Raw genomic sequence first — 12,929 nt, forward strand, 5'->3', positions numbered from 1 at the left:
GTCAGGTTTTTAAATGGTTACACTTTAATCTATCTCTTTACAAGAAAATCCTGATGAGTCGAGTCACTGGAGATCCACCCACAAATATGTGTTAAGCGGAGATTCGTGATAACCATGGAGGCCCCATTCCCACATGACTGCATTTATATGTAACACAGGATGCCAAGAAATGCAGTCTATGTCAAAAACAACTGATTCAAATGCCAAATGAAAACACAGCAAAGCAGGAAATGTGTGAAAAAGTCTTTATTCAATCTGTTCACACTTTACAATGGCCTGATCTTGTAAAAGGCTGGAGCTTTCCATTGAAAAATGTCGGGAGAATCTCAGCAATATTTTTCTGCTTACTATGCTGTTTTCAGGCCCGTTTGATACAGGCCACCATGTCATCAAGGCAGACAAACATATATTCAGTGTTTTTGTGCTCCACTGCAAAATTCTGGAGCATCTCTACAGCCATTGTGGCATCGGCTAGGGAGACAGGCAGGGCAGCGGGCAGGCATTCATCAGACTCTTCAGGCTCAATGGTCTCCTCAGTTGAAGCATGTGGCATTGTCCATCTCTGCTTAACTTTTCATAATTGTCTCTGCTGGAATTTGCATGCCAGCCTCCCGCAGAGGAGCAAAAATAGCCTCTTCATCAGTTTGGTTGACCTCACTCTGCTCCTCCTGACCCTCGATGTCTTGTGCAGTCGTAATCTGTTTGAATCCAGCATGGTGGAAGCAGTTGACAATTGTGGCTCTGTCACCGTCTTCCATGCCTTCTTCATCATGAGTATGGCCTCTACAACATTTGGGTTATAGTCCTGCTTATTTTTGATGACCTCAATAACCTCTAATCAGCTACTGTCAGCCATGAGTTGTCATGTTCCAAATCACCTCGATCCATTGAATGGAGCTTGGCTGTGGTGCTGGGAGGGAAGAACACCAGCTTGACATTCTTGAAGACCACAATGTCAGGATGCTTGTGACAATTGTCTACAATGATAATTTTCCTTTTCTTTCTTTGATACATTTTGTCCACTTTCTTGATTCATATCTCAAAAATACTGGCGATAGGGCAGCACGGTGGCCTAGTGGTTAGCACAATCGCCTCACGGCACTGAGGTCCCAGGTTCAATCCCGGCTCTGGGTCACTGTCCGTGTGGAGTTTGCACATTCTCCCCGTGTCTGCGTGGGTTTCGCCCCCACAACCCAAAAATGTGCAGAGTAGGTGGATTGGACACGCTAAATTGCCCCTTAATTAGAAAAAATAATTGGCTAATCTAAATTTATATAAAAAAAAAAAAAAAATACTGGCGATCATTCAAGAGGTTGTGTTATCCACACACTACATGGGTAGTGTCCTGACATTCCCAAAACAACACTATCACTAGAAACAACAATATTTGAGCGCCATCCATGTTGGTGCAAACCACAACAGTGACACATTCCTTGCTCTGTTTTCTACCATAACATATTTCACCATTAAACATCAAACAGTAGTCTGGAAAAAGATGGAAAGACAGTCAGTTCATCTGCATTAAAAATGTCTCATGGTCCATAATTCATTTTGGAGCTAATTGTCTGTCATTGCTGCTGTAACCACTGCACTTTCACCATTTTCTGTGTAGAACATGGTTCTGTGCCTTGTCCTGAATTGGTCCAGCCATCCATAGCTGCAGGTGAACTCCATGTGGCCCAGTTTAATTGCCAGGGAGACTCCTCTTTCCTGCAGGACAAACTTGATATTGGAATCTCCTAATCCTTCACAATGTCCACTTTTCGCTTAGTGCCATGATTTTCAAATTGTTGTATAAACTTCCCCTTCTCTCCAATCAACAACACTTTTAAGTGACTCACAGATTTTGCACCTCCTTTCACAGGGCGATCATGATGTCAAATGATGACTTGTCCAGCTCTCCATGATTTTCTGCTGTTGTGTGGTCTAACTCTGCTTTGATTGGTTGTTCTGGTCATGTTCAGTGAATCCAGAGTTACCAGTGCAGAATTTTGGCTTATTGCAGACATCTTTCTATTGGATTCGCTATTCTGCGAGCAGGAATGGTTGTTGACTTCAACATAACCAGAATTTAATGTAACCCAAGTTTGACTCAATGTGATTTCACTGTAATTTCAAGATTGAATGGTATTGGGGGTCTAAAGGAAAGTTAATTAACATTTCTACCTGGATACAAGGTCCACGTGAGTTATGTTGCCACAGAGATGGGCTTTGAGGGGGGAAGAGACCATAGCAATCATTGTGGTTTCAGATTAGGGGGATTTACTTAAGATATTCATGGTATAGACAGGTCAGTCTGCAGGAATCTGAGAGAGAAAGAGAGAGAGAGGAAAGAGAGACACTGAGGAAGCCAGTCCTGCACCTTAATGCACAGAAACTAAGGTTCTGTTCGTCAACATGCAAAATGTGGATGGGAGCTCCCACACAGATTGAACAGAATGAGTTTGTGAGGATATAAATGAGACTGGATGATTCCCCTAGTTAGGCTAGAGGGAAGAATTTCCAATTCGTCCCTCATTGTAAAAGTCAGTTCGGGAATCAGATGTTATCTGGCTGAAAAAGGAAAACAAAGCAGTCCACCAGAAACTGAAAATAACTTTGGATTGGTTCCTGGAAAATGAAGTGTCCGCTGAAGAGACAGAGTAAGGTTTGCTTATGGAAGGAGATTTTCGGACCTCTACAAAATTTTACATGGTGGATCTTTTCTATAGTTTAGAATATAAATTGTTTACTACATAATATTTATATAATGTCACTTTTAGTTTGTTTATTACAGTAAACGTCATAAAGGTTGAAATCTTGTCCTGCAATCCTTCCAGTCAGTCATTGTAAATTCAACTATATTTTAAAAAATTATCAGTCCTCTATGAGAATCATAACAATGGCATTTCACTTCTTGGTCATGTTATGCATTCTAATTGTGTAGTGACAGATGATTTATGTCCTTTATCTTTTTTTTTTACTTGTTCATGGGATGTGGGTGTTGTCAACAAGACCGGTATTGATTGTTTATTTCAAGTTGTCCTTGAGAAGGGACTGGTGAGCTGACTTCTTGTACTGCTGCTGTCCTTGTAGTGTATGAAAACCCACAGTGCTACAATTTCGATCCAGCAACAATAATGGAATAGTGCTATATTTCCAAGTCAGGATAGCTTGTGGCTTGGAGGGGAGCTTGCAGGCAGGTGCTGACCTTATACACCTGCTGCCCTTTCCATTCCAGGTGGTAAAGTTGTGGGTTTTGAAAGTGCCGTCGAAGTCAACTTGCTAAATTGCTGAAGGACATTTTGTAGACAGCATAGGTGGCTTTCAGAGTGTGCCGGTGGTGAAGCAAATGAATGTTTGAGGTGATAGATTAGGTGCCAATCAAGTGGGTGTTCTGACCTGGTTGACGCTGAGCTTCTTGAGTGCCATTGGAGCTGTACCCATCCAAGCAAGTGGAGAGTATCCCATCAAAAGTCTGATTCATACCAAGGTGATGGACAGGTTTTGGAAAATCAGGAACTGAGTTACTCTTGCAGAATTGTCGCCATAGTAATTATGTCGCTATTTCATTTAGGTTTCTGGTCAAGGGTGCCCCAGGATGTTGAGGGTGGTAATGCCATGAAATGTCAAGGAATTGTGGTTAGAGTCTCTCTTTTTGGATTTACTCATTGCCTGCTACTTAAAGTGGCTCGAGTGTTACTTACCACTTGTCAGCCATGTCTGAAAGTTGTCTGGGTTTTGCTGCATGCGGGAGGCTTCATTACCTCAGCAATTGTAAATGGAAATTAACACTGTGCAATCATCAACGAACATCAACTGACCTAATGATTCGGGGAAGGTCACATATGAAGAAGCTGAAGATGGTGAAGCCGTGGACACTGAGATGATTGGTCTCCAAGAACCACAACTGTCTTTGAGCTTGATGAGATACAGTCCCCTGATTGCCATTTCATTTAATGTTATTGGGGTTATTTGAGGTCACACTTGGTCAAATGCTGCCTTCATGTCAAAGGCAGTCACTCTCATCTCACCTCCGGAACTTAGCTCAATTTTCTATGTTTGGCCTCAGGCTGTAATGATCTCCAAAGTCAAGTAGTCCTAAAAGAATCAAAACTGAGCATTGGTGAACAGTTTATGAGTTAGAATCATAGAATCCCTACAGTGCAGAAGGAGGCCATTCGGTCCATCGAGTCTGCACCAACTCTCTAAAAGAGCACCCTACACATACCCACTTCCCCACCCTATCTCCACAATCCCACATAGGGGCAATTTAGCATGGCCTATCCACCAACCTGCACATCTTTGGACTATGGGTGGAAACCGAGAACACAGTGGAAACCCACGCAGATACGAGAAGAACGTGCAAACTCCACACAGACCGTAAACTGAGGCGCTGTGAGGCAGCAGTGCCGACCACTGTGTCACTGTGTCACACGGACAGTTAGTAAGTGTTACTTGATAGTACCATCAAAGACAGCGGCTGGATTCTCCGAGCCCGCACCGGGTTGGAGAATCGTTGGTGACCCGGGAAATTCCCGCCATGCCGTTCCGATGCTGGGACGTGATTCTCCGCCGACCGGAGAATCAGAGCCAATCGCGCCCGCGCCAGGGGCCGCTGAAAGAGGCCTCCACGTCGATTCTCCGTGGTCGACCAGCTGATTCCCGCCGAGTTCTGCCGTGTCCCGCTGGCGTGGTTCCAACCTGGTACCACCCGGCGGGAGCTCGGACCCGCGGCCATCCTGGTGGAGGCGCGGGGGGATCAGACTCTGGGGGGGGGGGGGCCTCCACGACGTCCAGGCCCTCAATCGGGGGGCAATCGATCGGCGGGCACCCGTGATCTGGAGCGGGCCTACCTCCTTCTGCGCGGGTCCGCTGTAGGGCTCCACCATCTTGCGTGGCGCCGGTGCGGAAACGGCCATGCGCATGCGCCAGCAGGGAGACGGCCACCACACGCACGCGCAGAGACGGTCGTTGCGCACATGTGTGGACCCGCGCTGGCAATGCAGGGCCATGTATCGGCCCCCTGAGGGCCACTGAATCGCTGGGCCAGGAGGCCCATTGACACCAGTGTGCACCACTCCGGTGATTAGGCCGACGTCAACACTTGGCCAGGATTTCGGAGAATCCCTGCCAGCTTCAATCACTTTGTTTCTGGTTGAAAGTAGACCAATGGGACGATAATTGGCTGGTTTGTAATTGTCTTGCTTTTTATGAACAGGACATACTTGGGAAATTTCTACTTTTCAAATAGATGTGATGTAGTTATATTGGAATACCTAGGTTAGAGGCAGAGCTAATTCTGAAGACTATCATCAGCTATTGTTGATTATCACGTACAGCGAATGGAATTGACTGAAGACTGTGATGGTGCGGGCCTCAGTAAAAGGCCGAGATGGATCATCCACTCAGCATTCATGACTAAAAATAGTTGCAAATACTTCAGCCTTGTCATTTGCACTCACGTGCTAGGCTGTGCCATCATTGAAGATGTGGATCTTTGTGCAGCCTCTTCTTCCGGTTAGTTGTTTAATAGAACACCAACATTCATAACTGTAAGTGGCTGGACTGCAAGAGTTTTGATTTGATCCATTGTTTAGGAGATCACTTAGTTCCGTCCATAGAATGTTGTCTCCACTGTGTAACATGCATGTAGTTCCGTGTTTTAGCTTCACCAGGTTGGCACCTCATTTGCTGGTACGATTGATGTCACTCCTAGCATTTGTTCTACATCCTTAATTAAATCAGGATTGTTCACCTGGCTTGATGGCAATGGTAGGGTGAGGGATATTCAAGGCCATGAGATTACAGATTGTGTTTGAATATAATTTTGTTGCTGCTCTTGGTCCACAACACCTCATGGATGCTCAGTTTGGAGTTACGTGCTGTGTTCTGAATCTGTCCCGTTTTGCACAGTGGTAGTACCATCGAACACTATGGAGGATGTCTTCAATGAGAAGGCAGAACTTTGTCTCCACTAGGATTATGAAGTAGTGTCTCTTGCTAATGCTATTCTGGACAGATGCAGATGTGACAGTTAGATTAGCAAGGACGAGGTCATGTAGATATTTTTTCCTTTTCTTGGTTCTCTCATTACTTGTCACTGGTCCAGTTTGGCAGTTATGTCCGCCAGGACACAGTCACTCGGTCAGTAGTGCTTCCAAGCCACTCTTGTGATGGACATTCAAGTCCCGAACCCTTAGAATATTCTGATCCCTTGCTATCCTCAGTGCTTCTTCCAAGTGGTGTTTAACATGGAGGAGTACTGACTCATAAGCTAAGGGAATGCAGTCAGCATTGGAAATTTCCCGTGCCATGAGTCCAGAGTAAATGGATTCTGAGGGTCATTCCACACAACTGTATACTTATGTCAGCAGCCTCTGATGTTTCTGTCCCACAGATGGGACATAACATATCCAGGCTTGGTGATAGAGGAATCTGGAATGTTGGTTGAAAAGAGAGATTTTGGTCGACCAATGTGGGACAACCCTCCCAATTTGTTAATGAGGAGAACTTTGCAGGTTGACTTGGCTGGTGTGCTCATCCAGTGCCAAGTGGCACAGGATATAGGGCGCGATTCTCCGCAAATGCGGAGAGTCGTGAAGGCTGCCGTGAAACTGGCCGTGTTTCACAGCAGCCTCCGCGCCCCCTCCCGGGACCCGATTCTGCTCCCCGGTCGGGGCTAGCAGCGGGGCCCCGTGAACCTCGGCATCGCAGGCTTAGCGAACTTCGCTAAGCCCGCGCGCCAAGGTTAACGGCGGCTGACGCAAACGATGACATCAGCCACGCATGCGTGGATTGGACGGCTCCAATCCGCGCATGCGCGGATGACGTCATCACGCATATGCGTCAAACCCGCGCATGCGCGGGCCGTCATGCCCCTCAGCCGCCCCGCGGACTGATCCAGCGGGGCGGCGGAGGAACAAAGAGTGCGCGGGGTTCAGACCCGCTGCCCGCGATCGGTGCCCACCGATCGTGGGCCCATGCCACCCTTGGCACGGCCGTGGTGCGGCCGTGCCAATCGGTGGCATGGTTCTCCAGAACGGCACTTTGCGGCCGTTTTCACGAACTGTGAGAGCAGGTATGTTGGAGTTCATGAAAACGGCCATAAAGGCCTGGGAAATCGGCCCATCGGCTAGGGGAGAATCGCTGCTCGCCGTAAAAAACGGCGAGCAGCGATTCGTGTCGTGGGGCGGCCGTGGGGGGGGGGGGGGGGGGGGGGGAGAATAGCGGGAGGTCGGGAAAAATGTCGGGAAGACCCTCCCGCTATTCTCCGACCTGTCGTGGGGGGCGGAGAATCGCGCCCACACTTTTACAATTGGGGTGAATCTGGAGGCCCGCACATCAATGAGTGGGAAACCAGAATTTCTATTCATAATTAAATATATTTTCAGCCCGGGTTTATTATTATTCAACATTTTTGTAGTTGTTTAATACAACTGTGGCTTGCCATGCCATTTCAGAGGGCACTAGAGTCAACCACATTGCTCTGGGTCTGTAGGCTAGAGCTGGTAAGGAGAGATTTCTTTCCATATTGAATATCTGTAATGGGTTTTTATGCCAATCCAGTTTCATGATTATCATTACTGAGACTGACTTATTCCAGATTTATTTTATTAATTGAATTTAAATTCCCCAGCTGCAGTGCTGAATTTGAACTCAGGTCCAGAGCATTAGTCCAAGCCTCTGGATTATGAGTCCAGTAGCATAACTACTAAACTACTGTTTCTACATTTGTATGCATATGATACTTTTTAAATCAAATTTTAAAATACTAAAAAAAGTGCTTGTAATATTCCTTTGCCTCCATATGTAACTTCACCTCTTACTGTAGTGGTACAGTGACTATATATTTTTTTTAATGTTAACTTTTTATTGCAGTGCTCAGAAGAGAGTTGTTTGGAGGAAGCTCCTAATGAAGGGACACAATTCTTCAAGGACACCCAACAATAAGAGGAGGCCCAGAAAATGAGCCTGAAAAAGGAATATTCGCGATCTAGAGTCTAAGAACTGATCTCACCGACGGAAACATCTGCCAAGTATCTGGTCAATGTGCGGCTCTAGGGTCGGGCTCATCAGCCACACAGGCAGCCACAGACCCCACGACAAGTAAAACAGAGTTTCTTAGGCGGACAATCATACTTGTTAATGAGTGATTGCCGAAGAAGAAGACAGCAGCACTAGCTTCCAATTGTCTTGATTGTAGTTTTCCCACTTTCTGAGGGACCACGGTGTGATGGAAAATAATATTGTTGTTTCTCAATACTGCTACTATTGGGTACAGGGCAAGATATATTAGATGTAGTTGCTGGTACAAATCTTATACTTAAAGCTGTCTAAAGACAGAGAGGAGTGAGTTATTGCCATACCCCTGTCCTCAAAATAGGTTAGAGCTATTCCTTGACTCATTGCTATTATTCATGTGGCACTTCTGTTATTGCCTTTCCCTCTATGAAAGCATTAAACCTTTGGAATTTATGAAATGTTCACTCTTATTCACCGGTCTATGCTTACCAGTTTATTACCATTTTATGCCAACTTACTGGTAGTTTTTGATATGGATGTGCACCACAAGAACAGAGGTCAGGCTTCTTCAAAATTAACTTCACAGAAGAGTCTTACAGTTGTCAAGGAGAGCAGACTTTTATCCTGGTAGTCTAACCTGGATTTGACCCCTATTACCAGAAGTGAAAGGACAATGTTCAAACCTAAGGCACAACCTAATTACTTGAAAACTTTTCAAATTTAATTTGCGTAATGTAGTAACAAAAACTGAACAGCTGGTCAAGAACACCCACTGAGCATTACCTTTTGAATGACAACTATATTAATGCATAATAGACACTACACACAAATAGATAGGCTAAAAGAAAGCATAAAAAATTCCACGTTATGAAGGAAAGGTTTATGGTTACACACTGACATCAGAATTTTCCAGATACTCTTTGCACCTTTCATACTACCAGACACAGAATGAATGTTAGATTACAACATGTTTTAACCTTACACAACGGTTGAGTTTACTCGTCGGGCGCAGTCTTCTTCCCAGGACTATTGATAAGTAGACTTGACCATGGGCTGGCCCTTCCTGATTTCAGTGCTGAAAAATAAATCAGAAATTGATCATCTTGAGATTTTGCCATTTGATTGATTGAAAATCTTGCCTTTGGAGCTCCTCCAAAATTTCAAATATTGTATGTTAAAAAAATAAGATATGCTTCAATGCTATGCTGTAGTGGCACAACAAAAAATGACCAGACAATAGTACAACAGACAATTGCAGCAATCCACAATAACATGATAAAGGTTAATCTGAATTGGTTGACAAAATCATTGACTCCTTTAATCAGCAGGGTTCCACTGCCTATCATGATGCATCAGTGGGTATTGAGGCTACAATAGGTGCTGGCAGTTGATCAAGAGATGAAAACATTGAAGAATTTGACAAGTGGGACAGAATTGGTGCCTAGGTTTTTGGATGCCAAACCCAAGGCCTTGGTGGAGGAGGAAGGAAGGAGGAGAGATGCCTGCAACAGCAGGAGGCCCTCCAGAAACATTCACGAATGCCTGTGGGAGCAGATGGCTGTGGAGTCAATGCCAGAATCCAAACCCTAAGAACCCAGATGCAGTGCAAGATGTCAATAATGGCACAGAATTGTTCAAGGTCAATGAATGCATTTTCAAATGCCATATCCTATCAACTGCACTTGATCCTCAGACACTCCTCAATTCATCAACCCTCCATCAGTCATCCACCAAAAACCTCAATCAAGATTTATACCTGACATTTATATGTTTCACTGCACCTTTGCACGGTTAGCACTGCTGTGAGCCTTACATCCACACCTTTCAGGCTGTACACCTGCCAGATATTCAACCATGACAGCCACATCACACAAATAGATTGCATGACATTCACTGACCCATTTCTCTGTCTCCCTCTTGCAGGACAAGATGATTTACAATCATAGCAGGAGCTAACCAGACGGCGACAGGCGTACCTAAAAGTTATAACACCAGGAGGAAGATGGTTCAGCTACCTTTAGGACACCATTTGATTGATTGATTTGACTGAGGCCATAAGAAATAAGAGCAGGAGCAGGCTATCAGGCCCTTCAAGTCTACTTGACCAGTTAATAAGATGATGGCTGATCTGATTGTGGCCTGGCCCCAATGACCCTTGACTGCCTTGTAGCCATGGCCAGCAACAGGGCTGAAACCATTGAAGACAACAGTATCCTTATAATAAAATCTTCCTTCTCACATCCCACCTCCCTTTTTTCCACACTCTCTTCATCCCACTCTCACTCTTCTGGTTTTTAAGCTGCAGATGATATAAGCATGCACCACTTACTTTCCCTCACTCCCTGCACCCCAATAATACACTTGTGCACAGACCCAAGAAACCTGGTCAGCTGGTGAAGGAATGTCAATAAGAATGATAATGAAGCCACAAGACTATCACTCGATTTCACACTTTCAGCTACCAGCTAAGATACCGACATTGCATACAGTTCAGAGGATAGCATGGAGTAGACAGTGGTGTAGTGGTAATGTCATTGAATTCATAATCCAGAGGCCCAGATCACATCCTGGGATCATGGGTTAGAATGAACCATGGCAGGAGGTGCAATTTAAATTCAATTAATAAATTCAAATTATTAAAAATCTGAAATCGAAAGCTCGTCCAAATGCCATTAACCTATCACTAACTGTTGTAAAAACCCACCAGGTTCTCTAATCTCCTTTAGGGAAAGAAATCTTCTGTCCTTACCTGGTATGGCCTGCATGTGACTCCAGACCCACAGCCATGTGGTTGACCCTTAATTGCCCATTGAAACGACCTAGCAAGTTATCAGTTGTACCAAACCACAACAGAAAAGTTAAAAAGGAATAAAACCAGACAAACCACATGGCATCAGCTTAGGCACTGGAAATGACAACCCGAGACTCAATCTGGAAAAGTCCTTCTTATTAACATTTGGATCTTGTACCAAAATTGGGAGACCTGTCCCACAGACGATTCAAACAACAACCTGGCATAGTCATACTTACAGACTAATACCTTACATCAGATCAAAAATGGACAAGGAAGCTTCCTACTGATTACAACCTACCACGCTCCCTAAACTGAAGAATAAATACTCCTCTGTGTTGAACACCACTTGGAGGAAGTACTGAAATTGGCATGAACACAGACTGTACCCTGGGTAGGGAACATCCATGCTCATTACCAACAGTGGCTCAGAAGCAACACTGTTAGAATATAGAACATAGAACAGTACAGCACAGAACAGGCCCTTCGGCCCTCAATGTTGTGCCGAGCCATGATCACCCTACTCAAACCCACGTATCCACCCTATACCCGTAACCCAACAACCCCCCCCCTTAACCTTACTTTTATTAGGATACTACGGGCAATTTAGCATGGCCAATCCACCTAACCCACACATCTTTGAACTGTGGGAGGAAACCGGAGCACCCGGAGGAAACCCACGCACACAGGGGGAGGACGTGCAGACTCCACACACAGACAGTGACCCAGCCGGGAATCGAACCTGGGACCCTGGAGCTGTGAAGCATTTATGCTAACCACCATGCTACCCTGCTGCCCTACTGTTGGCCGAGTCCTGAGGATATATCTTCCAGACTGATCCTACGGCATGTGGTGAGAGAACCAAAAAGAGGGAAAAGCCTACCAGACCATGTCCTCATTAATCTAGCTTTCACAGATGTATCTGTCCATGACAGTATAGGTAGGAGTGACCACCGCACAGTCCTTACGAATTGTTAAATTTATATTTTTTTATGGGATATGGGTGTCACTGTCTAGGCCAAACATTTATTGATCATTCCTAATTACTCTTTAGAGGGTATTGGTGAGCTGTCTTCTTGAACCGTTGCAATCCATATGATGTAGGTACATCAACAATACTATTAGGAAAGGAGGTCCAGGATTGTGACCTAGTGACACTGAAGGAATGGCAATATAGTTCAAGTCAGGATGGTGCGTGGCTTGGAGGTGAATGTTCAGATGGGTGTGTTTTCATGCATCTGCTGCCCTTATTCTTTCAGGTGAAACTCATTGGAGTTTAGGAGGTTGAGGGGAGATCTAATACAAACTTACAAGATAATGAATGGCTTGGATAGGATGGACGTAGGGAAGTTGTTTCCATTAGCAGGGGAGACTAGGACGCGGGGGCACAGCCTTAGAATAAAAGGGAGTCACTTTAGAACAGAGATGAGGAGAAATTTCTTCAGCCAGAGAGTGGTAGGTCTGTGGAATTCATTGCCACAGAGGGCGGTGGAGGCCGGGACGTTGAGTGTCTTTAAGACAGAAATTGATAAATTCTTGATTTCTCGAGGAATTAAGGGCTATGGGGAGAGAGCGGGTAAATGGAGTTGAAATCAACCATGATTGAATGGTGGAGTGGACTCGATGGGCCGAATGGCCTTACTTCCGCTCCTATGTCTTATGGTCTCTTATGGTCTTAGGTGGCGGAGGTCATGGATTTGGAAGGTGCTGTCGAAGGAGCCTTGTTAAGTTGCTGTGGTGCATCTTGTCGAGGGAGTGGAGGTAGCGAATGTGGAAGGTGATGGATGGGATGCCAATCAAACAGGTTTTTTTTGTTGTAGATGGTGGCAAGCTTCTTGAATGCTATTAGAGTTGCACTCATCCAAGCAAGTGGAGAGTATTCAATCACACTCCTGACTTGTGCCTCGTAAGTACTGGACAGGCTTTGGAAAGTCAGGAGATGAGTTAAGTCTCTTCAGAATTCCCGACTTCTGACCAGCTCCTGTAGCCAAAGTATGTATATGGCTAGTCCAGTTCAGTTTTTGGTCAATGGTAACCTACAGGATGTTGGTAGTGGGTGATTCAGCAATGGTAAGGTGGGATATGGTTGGATTGTCTCCTGTTGCAGCAGGGGACTCTATCCTTATTCTGGGAG

At 45.2% G+C, this 12,929-nt stretch overlaps 1 protein-coding gene across 4 annotated transcripts in view; it reads right to left on the reverse strand.

The window, feature by feature from the left end:
- The window catches only part of lrrc7 (leucine rich repeat containing 7), a 1,013,254-nt gene that overhangs the window by 512,905 nt on the left and 487,420 nt on the right, over positions 1-12,929 (reverse strand). For 2 of the 4 annotated variants that reach the window (XM_038794406.1, XM_038794407.1), the window contains exon 2: positions 8,987-9,079. Coding sequence is in view for 1 of the 4 variants with exons in the window: in XM_038794404.1 (XP_038650332.1) it covers position 8,523 (1 nt within the window). In the remaining 3 variants the exon portion in view is untranslated. Of the gene's footprint in view, positions 1-8,522; positions 8,622-8,981; positions 9,080-12,929 lie in introns of those variants that run through there. The other 2 variants (XM_038794408.1, XM_038794404.1) reach the window with 2 other exon arrangements.

The sequence above is a fragment of the Scyliorhinus canicula genome, chromosome 4, assembly GCF_902713615.1.
Source record: "Scyliorhinus canicula chromosome 4, sScyCan1.1, whole genome shotgun sequence".
Lineage (NCBI taxonomy): Eukaryota > Metazoa > Chordata > Chondrichthyes > Carcharhiniformes > Scyliorhinidae > Scyliorhinus > Scyliorhinus canicula.